The sequence below is a fragment of the Triticum urartu genome, chromosome 7A, assembly GCF_056163025.1.
Source record: "Triticum urartu cultivar PI428250 chromosome 7A, HENAU_Tu73, whole genome shotgun sequence".
In the NCBI taxonomy this organism is placed as follows: domain Eukaryota; kingdom Viridiplantae; phylum Streptophyta; class Magnoliopsida; order Poales; family Poaceae; genus Triticum; species Triticum urartu.
The window spans coordinates 676,012,679-676,026,507 of NC_141879.1; the positions used below are offsets into that span (position 1 = coordinate 676,012,679).

The 13,829-nt window shown below is 46.0% G+C and overlaps 1 protein-coding gene across 1 annotated transcript; it reads right to left on the reverse strand.

The window, feature by feature from the left end:
• Nucleotides 1–10,115: 10,115 nt before the first annotated feature.
• LOC125522434 (cortical cell-delineating protein) lies at nucleotides 10,116–10,859 on the reverse strand. The gene has a single exon (XM_048687497.2). It carries the CDS (start codon nucleotides 10,793–10,795, stop codon nucleotides 10,394–10,396), a length of 402 nt encoding a protein of 133 aa, XP_048543454.2. The 5' UTR covers nucleotides 10,796–10,859; the 3' UTR covers nucleotides 10,116–10,393.
• Between the last annotated feature and the right edge of the window lie 2,970 nt (nucleotides 10,860–13,829).

Below are 13,829 nucleotides of genomic sequence, written 5' to 3' on the forward strand. Positions count from 1 at the left end.
GATGGCTCTTGCCCGTGTCAAGACATACTGGGCAGAGATGGAGACCACCGTTGTTGCGTCCCGAGATTCGGACAAAAGCCGAGTACCCTCCGAGCACTATTTTCAGGAAGTCCTTGAAGGCGCTCGTGTAATCGAGACGCAGTGCTCGAAAGATGCTATGTTATGATAGCATATGTAATTATAAAGTAATATTTTGATAAACAGTAGTGGCCTTTTTATACTTGTGCCTTCAAGTATTGGGAACACCTCCTGTGCGGCTGTTTTAATATATATATATATATATATATATATAATCTGAAAGATGGCAGTCGTTGGCTTCAGCCCCCACGCACATAGTGCAGGGGTGCTCGCAGAAGACGCATTTTCACACTTAACCCAACGTCTTGGTCCTACAAAGGAGGTGATAGCGCAGCAGGCCAGGCAACCGGACTATAATGCTTTAACACTTTCGCTTAGCCATATGAGCTTGACGGTGAGACTATTTAAGTAGCTCCTTGGTGGCGACTGCGCTCATCCGAGTTCGGGGCGCGTATGTGCCTGACCGGGAAGCGGCCCTTCGTTAAAGCAGAGGAATCCGATAGATTCCGATAGGTCATCGAGTGGCTGACCAGTCTCACGCTACATCATGACAGCCAGTTTTCGGCTTTCTCTACTGAGGTACTCGCTCGGCCGAACCGGGGCACAATCGCAGTAGTTCTCCTGGTGCTACCTTAGCCGATAGAGCGGAACGTAAGGTAGCTGAACTCAGGAGCCGGGCAACCCAACATTTGACCAAAGACATGATTCGGAGCTGATGCATATAATGCCAAAACTCGCGACGCCGAACACTCCCTAAGGTGTTCGGTCTTTATGAGTGCGGGCAAAACAGCACTCTTTATTAAAAAAGCCCCTAGTGTCCAGGTACGTGCAAAAATTCTGACGTGGCCACATGCCAAGACGCCAGCCTCCTCCTTTGGTTATATCAGAAAAAACCAGGGGATGTGTATCAACAAGAGACAGTAAGAAAGGTTTACGCAGGGTCTTAATCTAAAAAGAATCCTTTAGGACGGGTCCCTACTGCACGTCTACGCCTGTGTCTCTGTTGTGCCGTATCCTGGACGGGCGCCGCACGACGTTCATCTATAAAAGAGAGGAACTGAGTTGAAAACAGGTCGTGCCGAACAAAAGTTTAAAATAAACAAAGTATAAAGTAAAAATTGAGCTTTATTGTCCCTTATTGTATATGCATGGAGCCCCTAGTGGGGGTATATGGCCACTAAGCCTGCATCAATGATGATTTTGTCCCGAACTCGTCTATCCGCGTTCGTGGTCTTTAATGACCTATTTTGAAGTTTTTTGGCCGGTGAGGCCATTTTACTGTGGGGCTGTTAAAGCGGCCGCACAGTCCTCCGCTTGGGGAGGCGCACTTTAGCGCTTCCCATTCAAAGAGATGATGCCTCGTGGACCGGGCATCTTAAGCGTGAGAGATGCATAATGCGGTATTGCGTTAAAGCGGGCGAAAGCTTCGCGTCCCAGTAGTGCTTGATAGCGACTTGAGAACGGGACGATATGGAAGGTCAGCTTTTCATGGCGGAAGTTATCGGCAGAGCCGAATATGACTTCGAGCCGGAGAAAACCCATACAATGGGTGTCCGGACCAGTTGTTACCCCTTGAAAGGAGGTTTTGCTGCGGCGGATTCTTGCTGGGTTTATCCCCATGTGATGGATTGTATCCTGATATATCAGGTTTAGTCCACTGCCGCCGTCCATAAGGACATTTGAAAACCGGAGTCCGCCAATTATTGGATCGAGTATCAAGGCAGTCTGGCCTGCATTCTTGATATTTCTAGAATAATCTAGCTGATCGAAGATGATTGGTTTTGACAACCAGTGGCGGGACCCTTTGGGGATAGGTCGTGTGGTGCGTACCTTTATGGGCGCCGCACGTTTTGTTATGTGAAGTAAGTTCACTGTTTTTACTTCTTGTGGGAAGTTCTTTTGTTTCCTAGTGCTCTGCTTTTGGGGTTCGTCCTCGTCTTCGCTTGGTGTGTCAAGCCCCTTGTGTTCGGCATTGAGTCTGCCGGATTGTTTGAAAACCCAACAATCTCTGTGGGTATGGTTAGCAGGCTTCCCGGGAGTATAGTGTATTTGACATATCCTGTCCAGGATTTTATTTAAGTTGGATGGATCATCCCTGTTATCCTGGGGGGCGATTTTGCCTGATTTTGCCGTGAGCCTTTGAATCCGGCATTGACTGCCGTGCTCTTCGGACTTTTGTCCTTAGTCCAGCGACGGTCCTTGTTGCGTCGCGGTTTTCCGTTTCCATCCCTAGTTTCGGATGTACTTGGGTCACTGAGGCTGCACCTTGCCAACCAGCTGTCCTCCCCTGCACAAAAGCGGGTCATGAGGCTTGTTAGTGTGGCCATTGTTCTTGGCTTTTCTTGGCCGAGGTGTCTGGCGAGCCATTCGTCTCGGACGTTATGCCTGAAAGCTGCTAAGGCTTCGGCGTCCGGACAGTCGACTATCTGATTCTTTTTAGTGAGGAATCTATTCCAGAACTGCCGAGCTGATTCTCCGGGTTATTGAGTTATGTGACTAAGATCGTCTGCATCCGGAGGGCGGACATAGGTCCCTTGAAACTTTGCTCGAAAAGCATCCTCGAGCTCTTCCCAGCTTCCAATTATGTTTTCGGGAAGGCTTTTAAGCCAATGCCAGGCTGGCCCTTTAAGCTTAAGGGGTAAATATTTTATGGCATGGAGATCATCTCATCTAGCCATATGTATGTGGAGGATATAATCCTTGATCCAGACTCCAGGGTCTGTTGTTCCATCATATGCCTCTATGTTTACGGGTTTGAATCCCTCTAGAAATTCATAGCCCAGGACCTCATCGGTGAAACATAGGGGGTGTGCGGCGCCCCTGTATTTGGGTGTGCCGGATTCTGATGATGGCTTCATAGCATTGCTTACGAGAGCTTGCTTTCTTGGCCCATAAATGGACCTGACTGGGCCATGGTGCGAATCCTTAAGTGGGTCGCATGCTGATTTGAGTGCGGCGCCGCTTGCCGCTTTATGGGGTCGTCTATCCGACCATGTGGCTTTCTCATTTTTTAAATGCGAAGGCTCTAGGGCCTCTTCGTCGAATTCAGGCAGTAGCTTTCTTTTCGGATAGCTTTTAGTGCGGCGACTGTCGCCATATTTATCAGCGGTATTGATTACTTTGCTCCATCTAATCCGGAGTGCATCTTCCGCTGTTTTTAGCTTTCCTTTCTGCTTTTTTAGGCTGCGTGCAGTTGCAACGAGCCTCTCGTGGAGATTCTTCTGCTCCATAGGTTTATCCGGCATGAGGTCATCCGGAATGCCGTTTTCGCCGGAGGAGGGATGTTTGGTTTCTCTATCCATATTGCCCTGTTTGGACGGTTGCTCTAAGGCCTGCTCGTCGTCTATCGGCTCGTCCTACTCTATGGCTGCGTTTTTGTCGAGGCGGGGCTTGGGTCGGCGTTTACGCTGAAGCTTTGATTGCTTTTCGGGGGGTCGATCTCCGTCCCTTCCCCTTTTTCCTCGTTGTCGCTTCCTTTAGGGGTATCCACCATGTACACATCGTGAGATGGGGTGGCTATCCAATGCCCTATGGGCGTTGGTTCGTCGGTATCTCCTGCATCGTCATCCATGCTGTCGATGTCTCCGGAGTCGAAGTTGAGCACGTCGTTTAAATTGTCGACGGTGGCTACCAAGTGGGTGGTGGGTGGGCTTTGAGTTTCTTCATCGTCCGTATCCCATCCTCGCTGACCGTAATTCGGCGAGGGCTCTCCTGATAAAGAGAGAGACTTAAGAGAATTCAGGATGTCGCCAAAAGGCGAGTGCTGAAAGATGTCTGCGGCGGTGAACTCCATTATCGGCGCCCAATCGGATTCGATTGGCAGGGGCGCGGGGGGTTCGGAGTCCGGGGTGGAGTCCGGATCCTCGGAGTCACGGGTCATGTAGAGTGCGGGGCTAGTGTTCGGCTCGATCGCTTTTGGGATCGCAGCCCCCGAGGTGACGTCCAACCGTTCATCCTCGATTGGTGCAATAGGCTCTGAGTTAGGGTTCGGAACCGATGCGGTGCGGCCTCCAGGACACTGTCCGGGGGCAGAGCTAGATCATGCCCCTCGAGGTAGTGCGGCACGCTTGGCCGTGGCTCGAACCCGTCGAAGATCAAGTCTCCGCGGATGTCAGCCGTGTAGTTTAAGCTTCCAAACCTGACTTGATGGCCAGGGGCGTAGCTTTCGATCTGTTCCAGGTGGCCGAGCGAATTGGCCCGCAGAGCGAAGCCGCCGAAGACGAAGATCTGTCCGGGGAGAAAAGTCTCACCCTGGACCGCATCGTTGTTGATGATCAAAGGAACCATCGGGCCTAAAGGCAACGACATAGATGAACTCTCAATGAAAGCACCAATGTCGGTACCGGCGGATCTCGGGTAGTAGGTCCCGAACTGTGCGTCTAGGCTGGATGGTAACAGGAGGCAGGGAACACAATGTTTTACCCAGGTTCGGGCCCTCTTGATGGAGGTAAAACCCTACGTCCTGCTTGATTAATATTGATGATATGGGTAGTACAAGAGTAGATCTACCACGAGATCAAGGAGGCTAAACCCTGGAAGCTAGCCTATGGTATGATTGTTGTATATGTAGTTGATGAAGCTGTCCTACGGACTAAAACCCTCCGGTTTATATAGACACCGGATAGGGTTAGGGTTACATAGAGTCAGTTACAATGGTAGGAGATCTTGAATATTCGCATCGCCAAGCTTGCCTTCGACGCCAAGGAAAGTCCCATCCGGACACGGGACGAAGTCTTCAATCTTGTATCTTCATAGTCCTGGAGTCCGGCTGAAGGTATAGTCCGGCTACCCGAACACCCCTAATCCAGGACTCCCTCAATCATCATTCTCTTCATCATAATCGACATCATCATCACTCTTGCCATCATCAATATTATCACAAGATATATTGGGATTCAAAGTGGGAGATACCTTTGAAGCCTTGGCCATAAGGCAAAAAGCAATTGATGATGATGTAGGATCCCTTGAAGCACCGTTCAAGACCACATCTTGTTCCATGGAGTGTTGGATTTCCTCTACATTGTTAGCACAACAACTCGAGGAAATAGATACATTTTTATCATGGCAACAAGACATAGCAAGCATATCATCATGAGATTTGAGCAAGCAATTTCTACAAGATATGCAAGAACTTTTAACACAAGCATGTGAAACATTTAGAGTGCTCGAAGTGTTAAAGTCCAAAGGTGAAGCATTGCAATAATAAAGTGATGATGGATCATCAATAATAAGCTCACTATAATCATTGTAATGAAAACCACTACTCACCATATCATTACCTTGTGGAAAACCACATGTAGGTGAAGGAGAAGAAGTTGAGAAAACTATACGACCGGAGGTGGAAGGAGGACAATCATCTCCACAAATCTCGGACACGCCATATTTGTCTTGAAGCTTTGTCCACAACTCATGAGCATCCCGAAACGGCATGAGTTGAAATATAACTACATTGCTCAAAGCATTGAGATAAGAGTTTTTCTCATCCTCTAAAGATAACCTTTGTGGATCCTTTGGAGGAGAAAAACCCATATCTACAATTCGCTCTAAATTTGGGTCCATGACCCTAAAGAGATTAAGCATGCGAATTACCCAAACATCAAAATTTGTGCCATCGAAACTAAGAGTGTCAGAGAATCCTAAACCCCTAGTCGACATCCTTAATCTCTAGGAGGTTAAGCCCTGTAAAGAGAGCCGAGGCTCTGATACCAATTGATAGATCGAGGATGTCGCCTAGAGGGGGGCTGAATAGGCGCTTTAAAATAATTACGGTTTAGGCTAGAACAAATGCGGAATAAACCTAGCGGTTAATTTGCCAAGCACAAAACCAACAACAACTAGACTCACCTATGTGCACCAACAACTTATGCTAAGAAAGATAAGCAACTATGTGATAGCAAGATATATTACAAAGAACAATATGGCTATCGCAAAGTAAAGTGCATAAGTAAAGGGCTCGAGTAAGAGATAACCGAGGCACTCAGAGACGACGATGTATCCCGAAGTTCACACCCTTGCGGATGCTAATCTCCACTAGGGCCACCGTAATCTCCTCACGCCCTCGCACAATGCAAGATGCCGTGATTCCACTAAGGGACCCTTGAGGGCGGTCATCGAACCCGTACAAATGCCAACCCTTGGGGATGGTCACCGAACACGTACACTTTGGCAACCCTTGGGGGCGGTCACCGGTACCTGTCAAATTGCTCGGGGCGCCCAAGCACCCAAGAGTAATAAGCTTCTCAACTTTTAACTTCCACGTATCACGTGGAGAACTCAAACTGATGCACCAAATGCAATGGCAAAGGGCACACGGAGTGCCCAAGTCCTTCTCTCTCAAATCCCACCGAAGCAACTAATGCTAGGGAGGAAAATGAGAGGAAGAACAAGAAGGAGAACACCAAGAACTTCAAGATCTAGATCCAAGGGGTTCCCCTCACCTAGAGGAGAAAGTGATTGGTGGAAACGTGGATCTAGATCTCCTCTCTCTTTTCCCCCAAAAACTAGCAAGAATCCATGGAGGGATTGAGAGTTAGCAAGCTCGAAGAAGGTCAACAATGGGGGAAGAACACGAGCTCAAAGGATAAAGTTCATTGGGGAAGAAGACCCCCTTTTATAGGTGGGGAAAAATCCAACCGTTATGCTCACAGCCCGCACCGACCGGTACTACCGCTCCAAGGAGCGGTACTACCGCTAGGGCGGTAGTAGCCCTTTGAAACACAACAACGAGGAGGCATAAAAGCCAGAAGAACCGTCAGAGCGGTAGTACCGCTTGACCTCACGGTACTACCGCTAGGGGTAGCGGTACTACTACTAAGGGTAGCGGTACTACTGCTTGCGAGCGGTACTAAAAAATTACATCCGTGCCTACCACCGCTGGACTTGTGACGAGTTTTTGGTCCCGAGCGGAAGTAGCCACGGAAGTAGCCGCGGTAGTACTGCTCCAAGCGGTAGTACCACTCCCAAGAGCGGTAGTAAAAAATTACATCCGCTCCTATCCGCGGTAGAACCGCTGCAGCCTTTTCAGAACACCAAAACTACCACAACTTCTGCAAACAGACTCCGAATTCGACGGAGCCAAGTTTGTTGGAAAGCTAGCGACAAGGGATAACACAATCATGAAAGAAATACCAATAAGAAGCAAATGAGAAAGGGCCCAAACGAAAATGGTGAGAACCCTTTCTCGGAAAAGACCGGTAAAACCTCCAACACCGAAAACATCATGGAAGACGCATGCAAACTCCGTTTTCGATGAACTCAAGCTTGTCATCAAGATGACCATAAGCTCTAAGACTCACAAAGAGAACCAAACAAGAACAAAGAAACATGATGCAAGGATGCAATGGTTTGAGCTCTCGACGAACGATACGATCAAGCTACTCACTTGAGAGCCCCCCTTGATAGTACGGCAATCGATCCTATAACCCGGTCTCCCAACTACCATCATGAGACCGGTAAAATAGAAAACCTATCAAGGGCAAACCTTTGCCTTGCACATGATCCACTTAAGCTAGATAATGACGATCTTGACTCCCTCAAGTTGGACCACCTTTCTTGATTGCGTTGGCTCGATGAAGACTAGTTGATTGCTCCCCCATACTCCACTATGGGTGAGACACTTCTACACATCTTCACAAGTCCATTGTCACCACAATGGACGGCAAGCTTGAAGCATTTGATCTATTCGTGATGCTTCACTTGAATTTGCACACCGCAACCTAACCCCACAAAGAACTCTCACGAAGACCATGGGTTAGTACACAAAGCGTAATGGACAATGCTTACCATACCATGGGATCACTTGATCCCTCTCTACATCTTGTACGCTTTGTGTGTTGATCAACTTGATTCACTCTTGACTTAGTCTTGATCAACCTTGATTCTTTCCAACTCTCTTCATTTGGATGATGTCTTGAAGGTAAACATGAATGATCAAACAATCTTCTTCAAGACATGCTTGCAATAAGCTCAACTCTCAAATGACCAATCTTTGGATAACTCCTTGAATAGCACCTTGGTCGACACAAACTCTCCTTGAAACCAACACATATATTCCAAGAAAAGCCTATGGACAAAACCTTCAAATATAACTCAAGGCAACCATTAGTCCATAGAGATTGTCATCAATTAACAAAACCAAACATGGGGGAACCGCGTGTTCTTTCAGTTGGATTGTACTAAATTTAAGGGGCGGCGTCAAAGAGAACATTGATCGGCCCTAGAATAAGCCAATCAGTATTAACATCCCATCACTGGCCGCCTTTAAAATATTCATAAAAAAAGAGTTATATCACTCCAAAAAATTGTTCACGCCCTGAAATATCTTCACACATTTAAAAACTTTTTCATCACATGTTTTAAATGTTCATACAATGTAAGTATTTGTTTGCATAATTATCAAAAAAATAGGATTAAAAAAATGTTCACTGTTAGAAAAAATGTTCATGACCTTAAAAATATATTCTATATGTGTTTCAAAAATGTTCTTCAGGTATTTTTAAAATATTCAATAAGCATATGACAAATGTTCAACATGTATTTGAAAAAAATGGTCAACGAGTATGAAAAAATCTTTAATGTGTATTTGAAAAATGTTCAACATGTATTCATACAATATAATTTCTTCTGTGTAACTATGAAAAGAATGTTTTGAACCATTCAAACATGTTCATGACAGTTGATGATATATTTGCATGTTTAAAAAGAATCTTCATAAAATTTATGATACATGTTCAAAGTGTGTTTAGAAAATGTTCATTGTGTATTGAAAAGATGTTCAATGTGTGATTAACAAATACAGTACTAAACATGTATTTGGAAAAATATTTGAGGAGGATTTGAAATATGGTTAAAGTGTATCTTAATATTGTTCAACTTGTGTACAGAAAATGTTTAAACTGTATTCAAAAAATTCAACTTCTATTTTGAAAAACATAAATAAAGAACGATGAAAACCAATAACAAAAACGCATGGAACCTTCCCAAAATCAGCCAAACCGGGTGGAAGATTCCACAAACCGGTCTTGCAAGCTACCGAAAACCGCTAGTTGCTAATTTGGGCCGGCCCACTTTGTCGATCCCTGCAGGTGAGGTCAATGGATGACTCGCAATTGGCGAGATATAGCTCCCGTGCTTATGTCTCGCGGGTAACACATGCGGGATACTTAGTGATCCACTGATGTGCACCCGGGAGGTACCTAGTGAGCCAACCATTTAGGTCCGTTATATTTATTCTCTTATAGGAGCCGACTAGATTTATTTACAGGTGATTGTTTTTTGAAAAACAACTAAAAATGGCCAAGAGGGAAGAAAAATTCCAAGGAATCATAAAATAGTTCGAAAATATGGAAAAAGTTTGCCAATTTATGAAATGTTTGTCAATTTTAAAAAATGTTCTCGGATTTCAAAATTGTTGAATGCAAAAAATGTTCATCAATTCAAAAAATTATCATGGATTTGAAAATTTGTTCACACAATCACAATAATCTTGGATTCATAAATTGTTTACAGTAATAAATAGTTCATGAAGTTGAGGCATTCAAAAAATGTTCCAAAATCAAAAAATGTTCGTAAATTCAGAACATGTTCCTGAATTAGAAAGAAATTCGCAGATTAAAAACATCTCTGAATACAAAAATTGATTGCGGATGCAGAAAATGTTCATAAGCATTTGTGTTCATACAGGTGAGTGTATGTGAGCACCTGCGAGTGTACCGTGCTCAGAAAAAACTTAAGTATGCATGCATGCACTTATGACATCTACCAGTGTACATATGGCATGCGGAGTAATCAGTAGTGCGATGCATGCATGCTTGGTTTTTTATGGATCAGTGAACATAAGATGTAAAAGGTGGCATTAGAGAAGAAGAAAATATTCAGCATGACTTTTAATTTTATCAAGGATCATTTAGGCAAAACAGAAAGATGTATCTAATGCATGGGTAAAGATGTGAATCTGATCATGATTGATGCAATCATGCATGCGCTTACATATGAATATACAACTCATGCTGGCATATCACGGGTCGAATTAACCCAACTTGAAGTCTTAAACAAACTTTTCATTCCAGGTACGTGTACAAGGATGTATATCCTTTTACAAATATTCAAATCATGCATTTACTACCATAACAGGATACAATGACATTGATCAATCACAAGCCTATCAAGCATGCATGCACGAGCGAGGGAGCCCATGCAAACGCCTGACATACGAACTGTAACAGAAAAATCATACGTATAATGCGCGCGTATGACAAGCAAACTGGTTACGAGTTGACGATTATGCATGTATAACATTCATCCATGGATGGATGAATCAGATGGGGCAGGTGAAGTTCGCGGGGCACTTCTTGCCGCACTGGTTGAGGAGGAGGGTCAGGTCGATGGGGACGTCGAGCTTGATGCCGAGGATGTTGGCCCTGATGGCGGTGCAGAGGCACACAGCGGCGTCGAGGTCGGCGAGCCCGCCCAGGAGCGGGCAACACTGCTCGTTCGCCGGCACACCGATCCTGAGCTTCAGCAGGTTCAGCACGTTGGCGCACACGCCCAGCTTCAGCGTGTTGATCGGGCAGCTGCCCCCGCCAGTCGATGGCACGACAGGCGGTGGGCGGATCGGCGGGGTAGGAACGACAGGCGGGCAGTTGGGCCCGCAACCCTGTACGGCGGCGAGGAGGATCAGGTTCAGGGCGAGGAAGAGGGCGAGCTTAGACGGCGCCATTGCTCTTACTGGTCTGTGGGGAAGCTTGGCAGGCTTTGCTAGCTTGGGATGGTTTTCTTGGGTTGCTTGCGCTGTTATTTATTTCTTGGGATGCAGTGTGCAAGTGCATGCAAGTGACTCGTTCGTGTCATGGTCAGTGGAGCTAATTAATTCGAATCTTGACGTAATTTGTAAAGATTATGTGCAACCGTTCATTATTGTACTAGCATGTTACGTACGTGTGTATCACCGTTGGAGCATGATCTGTTCGCTAAAGAACAAAACCTGATAGCTGAGCCATGAGACTTTGCTTTAGTTTCCGGAAAAAAGTACTCCCATATGCATATTGTCTGATGTGTGCATATAAATATTTGATGGCTTTACAAGTGTATAGCCATAATAATCTGGAGCATAGCTAGGGACAAAGGAAATATATCGGGCATGGCGGCGCTACGAGCTGGCATACCCCGATCATCCGGGTCACGGGAGGCGTATATAGACCATTGTGTTGTATGGTTTTGATTCCATGTGTCTACTTTACGTTTCATACTTTGGTTTATTCTACTGGCTTGTTGGCATGCATGGACACGAATGCTCAGCTAGCCGTAAAATTATTAGTTAATGGCCCATTGGTAGCGCTGACGAATAATACCAACTATAAATGATACCATGCGCGTTGCTGCAGAAATTCGCTGCAATATATTTCAATTAGATTTGATTGTGTGGCATATATATTTAGATCAATATAAATTTAACCAAAATTAGAAAGACATATAACTTATTATATTTGATGATGTATAGTTGTACAATATTAATTAAATATAAGTATAATAATAGAATTAAAAAATCACGGCGGGACTTTTCCATCCATACATGCAAAGTTGCATGCTGAGGTGGGTCTTATCCCATCCATAATTATATGGTGATGTGGATGCTTGCTTGTTGAGATAAATAAGACCATGGAGCAAGATAGAGCCCAATTTTTCTTGTTTCTAAAAAGGATCCAGATCAATGTTCATTGGAAGTACAAAGCATCTCTCTTTTTTTGCGAGCGGAAGTACAAAGCATCTCAAACATAATAAAATTACATCGAGATTTCGAGACCACCGAATAATCACTATCGTTGACAGAACGAGCCGCCGACACGCCTCTGTCACACCAGGCAAAAACAATAAATGTGAAGAAAGAGAAAGAGAGAAGCTAGAATGGGCCCAAGCCATACAAGCTTAACTAAGCATGGTGAGAGCCGATTTGCATCGACGCAACTCACAGTGCCAACCGTGGCATCAGACTCTCTCCGAACAATGGATATGCATCATGAGGGAGGGGCGGTACACGGGAAGGAATACAAGTTCGGAAAGGAGAGAGATTGGCAGCAGTCCATGGCCGGGACGGTAAAGGCCAGGGATGACTCGTGCTGGATACATATGGATTGTGGAGTGGGTGGGAGATTGGAATGTACTAAATTTAAGGGGCCGCATCAAAGACAACATTGGGGTCGATACCCATCTTACGGACAGTGTCTTGATAGATCAGGTTGAGACTGCTGCCGCCGTCCATAAGGACTCTAGTGAGTTGGTATTCGCCTATGATGGGATCGAGTACCAGGGCCGTCGAACCTCCATGACGGATACTAGTTGGGTGGTCCCTGCGATCGAAGGTGATCGGACAAGCCGACCATGGGTTGAATTTTGGGGCGACAGGGTCTACGGCGTAGACGTCCCTTAGCGCGCGCTTGCTCTCCCTCTTTGGGATGTGTGTGACATATATCATGTTCACTGTTTTCACCTCGGGTGGGAACTTCTTTTGTCCCCCTGTATTCGGAGGGCGGGGCTCATCATCGTCCTCGCTTTGAGGTCCTTTCCCCTTGTGTTTGGTATTTAATTTACGGGAATGTTTAAAAACCCTGCAGTTTATGTTGGTGTGGTTGGCAGGTTTATCAGGGGTGCCATGAATCTGGCAAGGCCTATCTAGTAATTTGTCCAAATTGGATGGACCATCTCTATTTCCTTTGGATGGCTTCTTCCGCTGACTGTATTTGGAGCCGCTAAATCCAGCGTTTACCGCCGTATCCTTAGTTTCTTCGTTGTTGTTCTAACGCTTATTTTTATTACATCGTGGCCTTCCATTGCCATCCCTGGCCTTAGAGGCGCCGGGGTCACTGGTGTTGTTGCTTCTACGAGCCAACCAGCTATCTTTGCCCGCACAGAAGCGGGTCATAAGTATAGTAAGAGCTGCCATAGTTTTTGGCTTTTCCTGACCGAGGTGTCGGGTGAGCCATTCATCACGGACGCTGTGCTTAAAGGCTGCTAAGGCTTCGGCATTCGGACAGTCGATGATTTGGTTTTTTTATTAAGAACCGAGTCCAGAGTTTGTGGGCTGACTCTCCGGGTTGCTAGACTATGTGTCTAAGGTCATCTGCGACCGGTGGCCGAACATAAGTGCCTTAGAAGTTGTCTCGAAAAGCATCCTCCAAGTCCTCCCAACTACCAATGGAGTTCTCAGGGAGGCTATTCAACCAGTGTCGTGCTGGTCCTTTTAGGTTTAGGTTGAGGTATTTAATGGCGTGGAGATCATCACCGCGAGCCATGTGAATGTGGATACGAAAATCTTCAATCCATACAGCGGGATCTGTCGTTCCATCGTACGCCTCGATGTTTACGGGTTTAAACCCTTCCGGAAACTGGTGCTGCATTACCTCATCGGTAAAGCACATGGCATGTGCGGCGCCTCTATATCGGACAACGTCACGACGGAGTTCGGATGACGTCCGTGTTCGGTTCTCAGCCCGAACTTGGTATGCTTATCGCTCCAGGCTTGATGGTTGTCGTCTCATGTTGGGGCACGTCCCCTTGATCCGTAGATTGATCTAGTCTGGCCGGCTCTATTGTCCAGGTCCTGACGTAAGTCATACGTGTAGCCCGGAGCCGTTGTCTCTTTGCCTTTATGGAGAGGTGGAGCGGGCTGGTGTTCGGCATACTTGGCCGCTTTGTCCCGACCACGTGGTGGTCGGTCCGGTTCATCAGCATGATTGTGTCTTGACGGTATTGGCTCA